The sequence below is a fragment of the Manduca sexta genome, chromosome 18, assembly GCF_014839805.1.
Source record: "Manduca sexta isolate Smith_Timp_Sample1 chromosome 18, JHU_Msex_v1.0, whole genome shotgun sequence".
In the NCBI taxonomy this organism is placed as follows: domain Eukaryota; kingdom Metazoa; phylum Arthropoda; class Insecta; order Lepidoptera; family Sphingidae; genus Manduca; species Manduca sexta.
In genome coordinates this window covers 3,603,034-3,616,895 of record NC_051132.1, presented here as the reverse complement: position 1 = coordinate 3,616,895, position 13,862 = coordinate 3,603,034, and the positions used below count along the sequence as shown (strand labels likewise).

General features: G+C 37.8%; 1 protein-coding gene across 4 annotated transcripts in view; it reads left to right on the top strand.

Moving 5' to 3' along the window:
- Positions 1-13,459, top strand: part of LOC115444265 (glycerol-3-phosphate acyltransferase 1, mitochondrial) — a 75,477-nt gene extending 62,018 nt beyond the window's left edge. For all 4 annotated transcript variants that reach the window (XM_037440171.1, XM_037440167.1, XM_037440170.1 and 1 more), the window contains 13 exons: positions 27-191; positions 762-958; positions 1,658-1,891; positions 2,498-2,590; positions 5,218-5,312; positions 6,772-7,007; positions 7,218-7,416; positions 7,571-7,758; positions 7,985-8,129; positions 8,356-8,558; positions 9,065-9,210; positions 9,468-9,613; positions 9,997-13,459. In XM_037440171.1, coding sequence (XP_037296068.1) covers positions 27-191; positions 762-958; positions 1,658-1,891; positions 2,498-2,590; positions 5,218-5,312; positions 6,772-7,007; positions 7,218-7,416; positions 7,571-7,758; positions 7,985-8,129; positions 8,356-8,558; positions 9,065-9,210; positions 9,468-9,613; positions 9,997-10,190 — 2,241 coding nt within the window. In that variant the 3' untranslated portion in view covers positions 10,191-13,459. The remainder of the gene's footprint in view (positions 1-26; positions 192-761; positions 959-1,657; positions 1,892-2,497; positions 2,591-5,217; positions 5,313-6,771; positions 7,008-7,217; positions 7,417-7,570; positions 7,759-7,984; positions 8,130-8,355; positions 8,559-9,064; positions 9,211-9,467; positions 9,614-9,996) is intronic.
- Positions 13,460-13,862: the final 403 nt, after the last annotated feature.

The following is a 13,862-nucleotide window of genomic DNA, read 5'->3' as shown; positions in this document are numbered from 1 at the left end:
AATTAATAATTGTTTTATTCTCGCAGGAATCTTGGCAGGATCCTCAATCAACCGACACTGGTGCCGTGATCAACATACTGGATATTGGGCGGCAGAAGTACGCGAATGGTGGCGTGGTGTCGCGGTACCTGTGCGACCTGGTGCAGTGCTTCAATCTCACCAAATATGACTATAAGGACATCGTTCCTAGTGTGAGTGGATATTTGTGATTGTACTGATCGTTAATTTTTTATGTTATTTTCTTGGGTGTAGGGTCTACAATCGTCTGTACATTAAACGATTTGAGGGGTTGATTTTTTTTCAAAAATGACTTTTGGTTTGGCTAAATTTCTTACGTGGAAAGATTCGATGTTATTTAAGTTATGTTCGGTTAAAGAAGCATAAAAGTCTTTAATGCAATTATTGAATATTAGATGTTAGCTTTTCCTGCTACAGAAGTCCCTAAAAGACTGTATGACGCCAACAACTTAAAAAAAAAAGCTCCAGGGTAGCAAATTAACGAGACAAAAATGTTATTAATTCAGGACGTCATGGTCTACCCATGTGTCAAATTTCTTGCGTTAAATTCTACCAATAATATAAACATTCAAGTATCAACTATCAAAACATTTTTACAAACTTTCGCATTTTTAATACTAGTAAAATGAAAGATAAAATTTACATTTATTTAGTGTAGATTATGAGGCGACATCTAGCGGCAGAATCTAGAATTACTTTTTTTTCTAGGACTCTGAAACTATTTTTTTAAATTTATGCTGCAGGTAGAAAAAGAAGAGAGCTTCCTGAAGGCGATAGAGGAGACGACACAGGAGGAACTGAAGAAGGCCAAAGCGAATGATGATGGGAGCCCCAAGAGCAAGGCCTCGTTGGACTACTCCTCCGTTAGGCGGAGGGTCGAGGCCAAGGCGAAGAAGGTGCTCACCGACATCAGCTCGGCCATGTCCAACAATGTGCTCAGGTACGTAATAATATATATACAAGTTAATATTAGATCTTATCCCTTTTCCAGGAGAGTTTGGACTATGTCACCAATTTCAATGTGTTGGTTGGATAGTATTATCACTTTCTTGTATGATTGGTTAGGTCAGATAATAGTTAGGTTTTTTTATACCAATACGCTTTGTGATGAATAAACATCAATATTTATTTTTTATTTTTCAATAATTTTGGTTTACAAGTTGTTATAAGTCCAATGTACTGTTACCTATTAATTGTACATTTACGTGAGATGGTTATTATTTACGCACATACATACGTAAATATTCACGTCTTATTATTTATATCCCGTAGAGGTAGACAGAGGCGCAACTGGTACACCCATTTTCCGCCGTGTACGCCTCGTCGATAAAGCGTGGAACGGACTCCCGAGACGAATGTCCGTAGGTTAAAAACCCAGGGACACACACTCCTAATTTTTTTACAGTTCTACACCTCCGACTTTTTTAAATTATGTGTCTATTCTTTGTGAATTGTCGCTTGCTTTAACGGTGAAGGAAAACATAGTGAGGAAACTTGCATACCTTCAAAATTCTTTATAAGATTTTGAGGGTGTGTGAGGTCTGCCAATCCGCACTAGGGCAGAGTGGTGGACTGAGGCCTCTCAGTAGTATGGGAGGCCCGTGGCCAGCAGTGGGACAGTAGGTATGTGTCGCCGCAGACTGGTGGCGTGGGTGACGCACAAGGCGGTGCGGCGCGTGGCGCGCGGCTGCGGCACGCGCGCGGCGAGCGTGGAGCGGCTGCGGCGCGCGCACGCGGCGGGGCTGCCGCTCGTGTTCGTGCCGCTGCACCGCTCGCACTTCGACTACATCCTCGTCACCTTCACGCTCTACCTCGTGGGGCTGCGCCCGCCGCTCGTCGCCGCCGGGGACAACATGCGCATACCGTTCTTCGGGTGAGCCTGCTTATATTTATAAGTGTCTCTAATGTCTATACATATTATAAAACAAAGTACCCAAAAGCTATGTCTGTATGTGATCGATGTTCTCAAAATGTACTGAACGGATTTTTATACGGTTTTTACTAACAGTGCAATTCTTGAGAAAGTTTTAAGTTAATAGTACATTACAGTTTTATGTAAATTGACTGATTTTAACAATTACTGTTGAGAAGTGGCGTGGTGGTAAAAAATCTCTAGGGACGATATTTACGCGGGAAAACTTTATGACACACTGATTTCCACGCAGGGGAAGCCGCGAGCACACCTACTTAAATAATAAGACTGCCGCTCCAATAATAAAACAAAAACAAAAATATACCGAAAATATTGAACGAAATTATTATTCTCAACTGCACTCGCTTAAACAAATTATTAATGAATGATATTCATTATTATTTGTATGTTTTATGTAAATGATATTGTATTATTTTGAAAATGGTTCTTAAATATAGCGTGCGATAAATACTATATTGTCAAGCATAAATAAATAAATAAAATACTTTATTTGCAAACTTATTTGAAAACTGGGCCTACTCAATTAATCAATATTATTATTTCCAGTTGGTTCTTACGAGGCTGCGGTGCGTTCTACATCAGGCGAAGAGTCGACGGGTCTGAATACCACGGCGATCCCGTCTACAAGTCTGCGCTCAGGTAATCAACAATTACAAAGGCATAAATAATACTAATAAATAAAATCATTTATTCATCACGTAGGCTGACATAGTTAAGCTTGTGATAAGTCAAAGTACATGAGAATATTTAATTATTAGTTAAATAAAGTCACATATATAACTAAAACTTTTTATATTGGACATAAAATAAATGAAAAACTACAAATAAACAAAGAAGCCAGCTTCGGCTGGCAGGAAAGAAAGAAAACTAATACTAATATATAAGGCTGAGGACACTGTTGTTTCGGTTATTTGTTTGAACACAATAGCCTTGAAATTTTATAAACAATACGATGACTCCCACGTATAAGGTAGAAAATCAAGAAGTATGATTTTACAGGGACCCGTTAAAATTTAAATTTAATATTTTTTCAACTATGTTTTACAATTATTTATATTTTTTTCTAAAAAAGCAGCTAGTTAAAAATGTTTAATTATTAACCCAGAAATAATGTTCAAACGTATGATTTTCAAAACGTATCTATTGCCAAATCTTACTTTTCGAATTACAATTTGACTCGTGGGAATTAAGGAAAAATGGTTTATATACGTCAAGATGGATAAACACATGATTATATCGTGGAATGGATGTATTTATAAGTGAATTGTTATGTCTGTTCTATTGTAATTATTAATGTATTGTTAGATAACATTCAACATTAGTTTCTATCCGTAATACATTCAAAATAATTTATAACAATGATTGACGTCATCAATACGAAATAAACACTTATAAACAGAGGTTCTTATGTATTTATTATCAGAAACTATATTTTATGAGGAATATTAGAACGTTCTGTTTCAAATTGTGTACTGTAAATATATCCGGTTCCAACAGGCCGGCATAATAGGGGACCGGACAAATTTTCAGAAGGTGTTTTAAATTGATCATTGTGGATATAAATAGCCAAGAAAAATAGTATATTGCACAAATAAAGCTTAAAAAGTACATAAAACCATGCCTAAATGTTAAATAGCTATAATTCCCGCGCAAACGCTACATTATGTCATTTCGTCTCGTGTGACGTCATACGTGGATAAAGCAACTTGACAAGTCTTGTCATTTGAACAGTGATTCAATAATGCCAGATTAGGGTTATTTACCCTAGATTTAGGGTAAAATTGAATCAGCAGGGTATTTTTTTTATGGTAATTTTTGGGGGAAATTCTACGAGTTAAGGTATTAAAGCTATTGTTTCACGGTATTGTAATAAATATTGAGCTTAGAGAAAGATGTTTCCTACAAAAATTGTAGGCCATGAAACAATTATAATTGTTTATTCAATACAATTTTCGTGTACAGCTAGTTGTTCCTAATAAAATGAGATAATTAAATTAATAATTATTGAAGTGGAAGTGAAGAAAGAAGTGGCGTCTGCACAGATAAGGATATAGAAAAAAAAAGTACCGAATTATTTATGATTGGTTTAAGGGTAAAATTTTAAATTCCGAATAATCCTGGGGTAAAGAGAAATTATGATCTGGCAACACTGCATAGACCGTGTTAATCTCAGGTTACTGTGTAACAACCAGAATTCTATATAAATAATTATTCTATTCCATATCATGTGGCAGCTAAAACATAAATAAATACATCTCATAGCCATAACCTCCCTGGGTGTACAAATGATTTAATTAATTGAAATATTCATCGATTTATTTTAAAGCATTAAAATAACACAACGCGGTATGACATCCAGATGACGTCTGTTTGTTTACATTTTACCCACGTGTGACGTCATGCGCCGTGATTGGTGTTTCATTTGCCGTAAAGAATAGACTAAAAATATTATAATTATTGTATTTTATTTATTGATTTAAAAATACAAATCACAACTCTTTTACAAAAACAAATATGAGATAATATTTTTAATATTACAAACTTTACTTTAAACTGAATTTCAGATTTTTTGGTAATACCTGTCCGGTCCCCTATTGTGTCGACTGCCTAGGGGTAATCATCTCTCGTCAGTCGACATGCTATTGGATCCCACTCCACTTACCATCAGGTGCGGTGGAGTCACTTTACCGTGCACATACAAAAAAAAATCTATTCAATCTTCTGTATTAACTTCCCATTTAATATTGATGTATATACTATAGATACGTACACAACATCACGCATTTATCCGCGATGGGGTATGTAGAGGCGCAACCACGGCTCCCACATTTCGCCAAATGTGTTCCGTATACTATATACTATAGATATTTGGGTTTTTCTGCTCAGGGGCCTTATTCTCTATCCCGCACGTTATTTTGACAGTGTGTAACAAGCACGTAACACAACGCATCATGTTTAGGACTATAGAAATTTGGCTTACAGAATACCATTCCACGCACATTTCTCGAAGATAACATGAGACGGCCGCGTTACGCCTTTACACTATCATACAGAATAAGGGGCCAGTATCATCCCGGAGTCTGGAATTTGTGCCCGATATGGCGATAGGCTCGCCCCCTATCACATCATGGGACGGAACATACTTGGCGAAAAGTGGGTGCCCTAGTTGCGCCTCTGCATACCCCTTCGGGGATAAAATGCGTGATGTTATGTATGTATATCTGTACTTATGTCAATAAAACTATATTATTATGAATGTATTTCAGATCATACATCTTGAACAGTTTGGGCGCCAACAACAATTTGGAGTTCTTCATCGAGGGTGGACGCACAAGGACAGGGAAACCACAGCCGCCTAAAGGTGAGACAACGTCAACTTGTATTTAACGAATTGTATAATAATAATAATATCAGCCCTGTATTATATACTTGCTCACTGCTGAGCTCGGGCCTCCTCTACTACTGAGTGGGAACTGAGAACGAATTGTATACTGATGTCCAATCAGCCTGTCGCCGTCTACTGAACGTAGACCTCCCCATACATTTACATGTAACAGTCTCTAAGCTTCTTTAAAGTATTATCTGCCTACATTAATAGTGAAGCAAAGCCATAATTTCAGTTCTTTACTATCCAAATCAGATACATTTTCGGGGACCCTCGCTTACGGATTGTGAACCCCCATTTTTTTGTCACAACCTAGACCCCCGTCAAGACTCCCGTGAACCCCTAGACCACTTTGAGAATCAATGTTCTATATTTAAGAGATGATTACACAACTACACAATCAATTCTGAAACTGCCTTCACTATTACAAGCTACATTGTTCTCAACAGCATTTTATATAATAATAATAATATAATATCAGCCCTGTATTTATATACTGTCCCACTGTTGGGCACGGGCCTCCTCTACTACTGAGGGGGAATAGGCCTTAGTCCACCACGCTGGCCTAGTGCGGATTGGTAGACTTCACACACCCTCGAAAACTCCTAATAGAGAATTTCTCAGGTATGCCGGTTTCCTCACGATGTTTTCCTTCACCGTTAAAGCAAGCGATAATTCACAAAAAATACACACATAATTTTTTTGATAAGTCAGAGGTGTGTGTGTGTGTGTGTGAGATTTCAACCTGCGGACATTCGTCTCGGCAGTCCGTTTCATAACCAACTATTCTATTGCGCACTCTATCATAGTTGATAGAGTGAGGCTAACAGCATTTTAATGTATAAATAAATATGCATTTTTATTTGACACGCTGCGTGCCAGTGGATGATTTAATTGGTACGTGTTTTGTGAGCTAATCATATTTTACTACAGTGTACAGTGGAAGCGCATGCGCATAACTTTATGATAGAATACTATAGTAATGTTATATTATTGTCACGTTATTATGTTTTGATTGCTAAGTACGAGTGGGGTGTCGTGAAGAGGGTAAAATAAGAAATGAGGTGCATGAAAGAGATTAAAAAAACCAAAGCTATTAATGTTGTTAATATCACATTGAAGTTAGACAGAGATGACAGTATAGTTTTATGACGTCACATTTTTTACACTACAACATCATAGAGAAGAAAAGCTTGTCGATATACATATGTGTAGGGTGTAATTAGTGAAACTATGGAATCCACTGTTTTTTTTTCCCAAATAGAAAGCTACACTGTACCTGTTGACTATTTTTTAAATTGATTTAATTATATATTTTATTTTGTATAAATATGTGCATACAGTATACCTAACACAAATATTTTTCCAAACACCAGCAATCTTACTTCTACACAAATCATTATTTCTCATACTCATATACATTTATTACCTCCAGCCGGCATCCTTTCGGTGATAATGGACGCGTACCTGGACGGCACGATCGACGACGCTCTCCTGGTGCCCGTGACCCTTAACTACGACCGGCTCGTGGACGGCAACTTCGTGCGAGAGCAGCTCGGCATGCCCAAGCAGATGGAGACCTTCTGGTCGGCCCTCAGAGGGATTTGGAGGACATTGAATACCAATCATGGCAGCATCAGGGTCGACTTCAACCAGCCTATATCCCTTAAGGTATGTGTTTGTGGACATCCTGTAGTGTATAGGGTGTTTCATTTTTAATACTGAGGATTTTTAAAGTCTGATATTTTTTGCGTGAGTGCAGAAATAAATTTAGTTTGTAGAATTTTCGTTAATTTATGAATATATGAGATATATATGAGAATGGTTATTATTATATGGGTATGGGTACATATTAACTAATTATATATTATCATTTTCCAGGAACTAGTGACATCATTCCAGAAGTACCAGCACTACAAGATGCCGATTGAGAGCCCGCTGACGCCCCCCAACAACAACCTGGCGGTGAATCTCGACAGGCAGATCCTATACAATCACAGCCACTCGAGCCTGTACGGCGATGACGTCAGCACCGACCACAAGATGATGGTCGAGGCGATCGGCAGGCATCTTGTGTATGGTGAGATTGATGTTTTTTTTTTTATTTTATTTTTAAGGTTTATTTTAGGTTTTGCATAAGAATAATAATGGTAAAGGAGATATAAATATTTGCCAGTTGGCAATTATAAAGGTTTCTGTACTAATCACAATAATGCTATGTATTATGTGTGCAGACGCGGCATCGTCGACGGCGCTGATGTGCACGAACGTGGTGGCGTACGTGGTGCTGACGGAGCGGCGCGCGGGCTGCGCGCTCGCGGCGCTGCGCGAGGCCGTGTGCGCGCGCGCCGCCGCCCTGCGCCGCCGCGGCCGCGACCTCGCCTTCGCGCCGCACGCCGCCGCGCCCGCCACCGCGCGCGCCGTACGTACGCACGACACCGTGCACTGGCTTAGACATTTACACATACTGCTACTCAAATATATTCACTCATTCTATGGAAAGCAGATCGACTGACAGCCTATCTGATATACTGCTCTCTAATGGCTATCTCATCTAGTATAGTTAATAAAGCTATATCACGATCTTATACTACACAACTTAGCTTAGTTAAATCACTTCCTATTTTCACATACAATTAAAATTCCAGTTGGACATGCTCGGCCGTGGTCTGATCAGGCGGGAGGGTGGACAAAAACAAATGGTGAAGCCACAACTGTCAATTGCGGGTGCGCTCGAGCTCTCGTATTACGCCAACGCAGTGGTGGCGCACTACGCCGCGCCCGCTATCATAGGTAAGAGACGAGTGTGTTCATGTTTGGTTACTCTACTTGTGATTAAGGATATCCATAATATTTATAACTTCAACCGCAAATTTTCTATGCGATTGCACAATATTCAATATGGATGGTTTATTCAGTTATTGTAATAAGTTCCCAAGTTGATGATTGCATGTCCATAACTGGATACACCATAAACATATCACAACTAGATATATGAAAAACATTTTTCTTTCCACAGCAACCGCCCTAGAAAGCATCATACGCCAACCAGACGCTGATCAAGACGAGATCCGCCATTCAGACCTGATGGAGGCAGCGCTGCAACTGTGCGAAATCCTCAGTCAAGAGTTCATCCTGTGCCCGCCATGCCAACGGATAGAGGAGCGCATGAACGAGGCCATCGACGCGCTGCTGGCTGACGAGGTTATCACCGCTGTGCAGGTGAAATGACAATCATTCATACTTCAATCATTCGGTCATTATCATTTGATAAATTCGGTGTTAGGTTACGTATGAGAAAAAATATTTTTGATGGTACTGTACTGTAACTTGTACAGTGTAGTCTAGTACCTATTTTTAAACCTGATTTTATATTAGCCCTAAGAAATTAAATGTAGTAGTCACTATGCCACCCATCAAAAAACATACTTTTCTTCGAGCTCCGTTTCCACACTTAAGGCGATACCTCAAGGTCCATTTTCATACATTTTGTTTCACCTTTAATCTGGGTAACTAAACAAGTATTGGCAAGTAAAGAATTTAAATTCACGTCTAGTTAGTGATTAGTTCTCGCAGTTGAAAGAAAAACGTAAAAATAATTAATAATCATGGATATTTCTGCCTTTAAAATTTAATATGACGAAATTAAAGGTGAAACAAAATGTATGAAAATGGACCTTGAGGTATCGCCTTAACCTTTATTATATCAAGTAACTTTATTGCTACAGCCCACGGACAGTCTAGAAGAGGAGCGGTGGTCGCGCCGGTTCGCGCAACAGCTCGACGACGAGGAGGACGACGTCACCCGCGTACACGACCCCACGCAACGCATTAAGTACAAGATCTCACACAAGCATGAAGCCGTCGCGGAACGGTTAGTGAGCGTGTTTTTTAATCAACTCCGTTTTATATTTCACAAAGGCTAGTTGGTAATAGAAAGTTGTAATTTGTGTGGTGCTTAGAATAAAATCAATAGCTGTACAATGTTAATAGTTCAAACATCACCTTCTGTTTCTCTTATAAACATTGTTACTCCAATAAATATTACTATCCCTTGCAAACCTACAATCTAACACAAAAATAAATTTATTAACTATTCCCTGTTCTCATTTACATATGTATTCCCTGCAGTCGCCGCCTGCTGCTGACGCTGCGCCCGCTGCTGGAGGCGTACGCGTGCACGTGCCGCAGCGTCCGCAGCGAGCCCACGCGCCGCAACGTGCAGCGCGCCCTGCACACGCTCACCGACAACTTCACCAAGGGCTCCATGCCATACGGTAATTACTATGTGCTCTCGTTTATAACGTTTGCGGAAATAATAACTATGTTGATCGATCTCGAAAAAATCCAATCGAAAAAAGTTAAATGTGTGACCTGCAATTAAACTTGTTATGATTGATAGATATTGATCGTGACTATTTATTAATTTTAACTGTTAGTTGCAAGGGGTTTTTCTAAACGAAAAGCTAATAAGGAGTCAAATAACTGATGTTATATTGTTACACAAAACACCCACATTACTAAAGCAATTATTTGTTAGATCCCGGCATAGGCTAGTTTCTGTCATGTGTCATTTAAAATGTTCATTCAATCGAAGCTGTGAACGGACACAAATTGTTTTAAACAAGTTTTTATAAGTATTATACCACCCGAATTCCAGGTGAAGCGGTGTCCACGGACGCGATACGCAACTGCCACCGCCTGCTACGACAGTGGGGCGTGATAGAGATGTACACGCAGGAGCGCGAGCGCATGGTGCGCGTGTGCCCGCCGTACGACAACCAGCAACGTCTCGACGACGTCTGCGCCAACATCTACAAGTTCAACATGGACACGCCGCTGCTCAAGGAATAATGTGTGTGTGATAGTGCAGTGACTGATCCAGTGTAATGAGCTGAAATGAGTTGGAGCTGACTTGAAGCATCAGAATATTGTGCAAAGGGTTAAAAACCCTCCATCCTGCCTCCTGGATGTGAGAGGAACTAAATGGACGATTGAAGTGATTTGTGGTATTCAAAGACAATTATACCATGTGAGTGTTATAAAATTATACTTGAAAATGTCTAGCAGTTTTTATGAATAACAAATTTTTGGTTTATTCCAAGACATTATTTTTGCAACATGGCAGCCATTGACTAAGGATCTATAACAAGAGAGTCAGTATCATATTTACAAAGCGAAGATATAAATGAAAACAAAATTATATATACTTAAATTATGGTATTCAGAGTGATGATAATTCCCCACAGGATTTATTTCAAATAAAAAGGGGACCTTTTATTTACATTTAGAAATTCCTTTTGCAGAATAAGGTAAAGATGGAGAGGACATGACAAAATAAACACTGGATTTGATAATTTTTGGATGGTGTCGCCTAAACGTGACCTTTAAATCTACTGTAAAGTATATGTGTTTGGGACACTTATCTATACTTTTTGCTATCGTAACAAAGTCGCAGATACTATTGCGGCACTAAAACGCCTTCATTGACGTGGCTCAAGTATGGCTAGTCCCACTAGAACCATGTGGGGAGGTACAAAGCAACTCTTAGTAAATAATTCTTAAAGTTCTGTTCGAGACAATCTTGTTCTGTCACAGTCCTGTCACTGGACAGCATAAATTTGACTAGGTGACGCTCTCGGTCGATAGCAATGGGCAAATCAGGATAGACAGTTTCTCATCAACAGATTCATTATGATTTTGAGAGTTTATTGATATCTAATTTAACTATTTAAAGTGTGATTGTGCTACCACTACTTGAAATTTAAACTACAGAGTTTTCTCAAGACATTTATTAATACAATCTACAAAATATACACCAAGATTACATTGACACCTCAGTATAAATAGGAACTCAAAGCATTTTTGACACAAAACTACTTCAAGCTTTCGAATGAAGTATCCTTCTACTGTAAATTGTATACATTCATATTACATTGATAGCTTACTCTTCTAAAACATTGCTTTTGTTATATGTTGTCCCACTGTGGGGCATGACATTCTATACTAGAACTATGGGGAGATAGATAAATGCATTTTGATGACTACTGAAAGATAATTCACTTTTTCATAATATCTACTTGTATATCCATTGTCGCGACTGAGTTTTAGTATAGTTACCAAATGTGCGAAGTAGCGGTAAGGTGTGTGGGTCGCGCGTGGTGTGGACCCCCCGTCGGACATCTGGCTGTGTGAACTAAAATTCTTAAATTTATATTAATATGTTTACGTCCAGTGAAGATATGGCATACAACGACGCGAATGTGGACTCGTCCCTTGAATTTATTTTTTGTGTTTCAGTGTTGGCAAATTTTCTTCTCTGTAACAATATAGACACATTATATTTATAAATATAGATTGTACTAATAAGCTCCATTAAAATAATGAACATACAATACGTGCATTTTGATAGGTGAAATAAATTTATAAATAAACGAAACAAACAAATACAAATACCTGTCAATGCAAATAGAGACATGTCCACACATAATCCTTTCTCCATTGTGATCTATTAGTTAATTCGTAAGTTAAACATATAAACATACATTTATTTATTGTTATATATGGGGAATAAGATTTGGTATTAGTTATCGGGAGTACAATATAGTTTATTTAAAACTGCCTTATTGTAAGGAATTATAAAGTGTGATGTGTAGTGAGTGTACGCAGGGACTTTTATATGGCACTGTGGCCAATTACGTTGGATTTGAAAATAGCTGTAATACAAGTCTGTAGTGATAATAGTCTGTTTTTATACTTGTTCTAAGGGGAATGATTGATGTGTAGATGTGTAAACAATCACATAGGTAAGAGAAGTTGTCACAAAATGTTACACTACAAAATGACATCAAGTTATATCTATAGGCTTTGACTGTAATAATGACAGTTTGGAAAAGATATGTTATTTCAGCCTTTTTTTGTGGGAAGACAGGAGTCATTAGGATGCCTTTTAAAAAACAGGCAATCTCTATATTATTACTTATTTCCTATTGAATTGTGTTCTGTAAATCCCTAGTGGTATCAATCACTAACATTTGGGAAAACATCAATTCAATACGCTAAAAGTAAAACAAAATAGATAAACAACATCTCACTCAACAACGGTCAATCTTCGTTTATCTTCTCCGATTAACCAAAGTCTCCCAACATAGACATTCAGCTATAGTGTCTCAGAACTCTGCAGTTTGTAACGAACTGACATTGGTGGAATAGCTTCATAATCAAGCTCGTCACCAATCAAAGAAATTATTTCCGCTTTTAATACAGCAGCTGAAATCTTATTGAACTACTAGCAAGACTATTGATGAATAGTACAGGAAAATATGCACTTTTCTGCACTTTTCATCAGTGTTATTCTATCATATGACAAAACTTATGTGATTGTTGATAACTTATAAAATATTTATGTACAAAATAATAAACCCGTATCTCATCACTGGGATTAAGATTGCTCAAAGATGGAGCCAAATCGTAAGTTAGTATTTATGTATTTAAATATTATGCAATACAAAGTGAAAGGAAATAATTTGTACGCAAAGTATTGCAAAGAAGATAGCAGTTATCGCAAAACGTTTGAGGTTAGCGTTATATTAAAACTTATTTCAAAAAATTATTGTAGCTCTTTATTACCAAAAATTAATATTTAAATTTATATTATCATATCTATGGTCAAGTGAGGTCTACAAAATGTTTCAAATAATCCACTTTGTATTGCAAGCCTTGTGACACGCGAACAATCTGTGATGTAGCAATTCTCGATAATGTGTACTGTGTGGTGTATGTGACTTAGATTTATTAAGCGACCAGACCCAGGTCCTGGACAACCGCCTGCATACGCAGTCGACCCTGGCCTAATTTGTTATAATGAACGCGAAAATTGACATGGAAAATGTGTATATCCCAGGCATATTACTGGAGGAGACATTATTGGTCGTTATGCGCTGAATAATGACTAAAACGTGGGAACGAAAAAGTTAAAATGTCATTCCGCGCTGATAAATAGCCATGGTCGATTCTGTATATACAGGTTGTCGTATAAATTGTATTTTCTTTTGTATTTGAAGTACCACGGAAAGTGGGAAACAATGTGTCCAAATGGAAAAATAAACACTATTAAATATGAACAGTGTTTCATTTTTGTATGGGTGATTAATTGCTTAAAACAAATGTGAAAACTTACATTTTGCTCGTCTTTGATATTTCGTCTCCTAACATAACACTGCAACCGCGGGTATCGAAACTACAGGCGTGTGTCAGTGAGTGACCAGTGATTAAAGACCGGATTATATGCAATTTAAAAAGCTCTAAATATCCATATAAAAGATGCTTAAATTATGCATAAAAAGTAAAGTTCGCCCATTAATGGAATTTGTTGCGCAAAATTTCAGATCCTTGATTATTTTTCAACTCGGCCACTTTAATAAACGTAAGTCGGTAGCAATGCAACGTAATATTTCACTTAATGCTATATGCTAACGGAAAGTAATATGATATCGCCAATGCTCCATCCGATTTTAGGCTTTATAT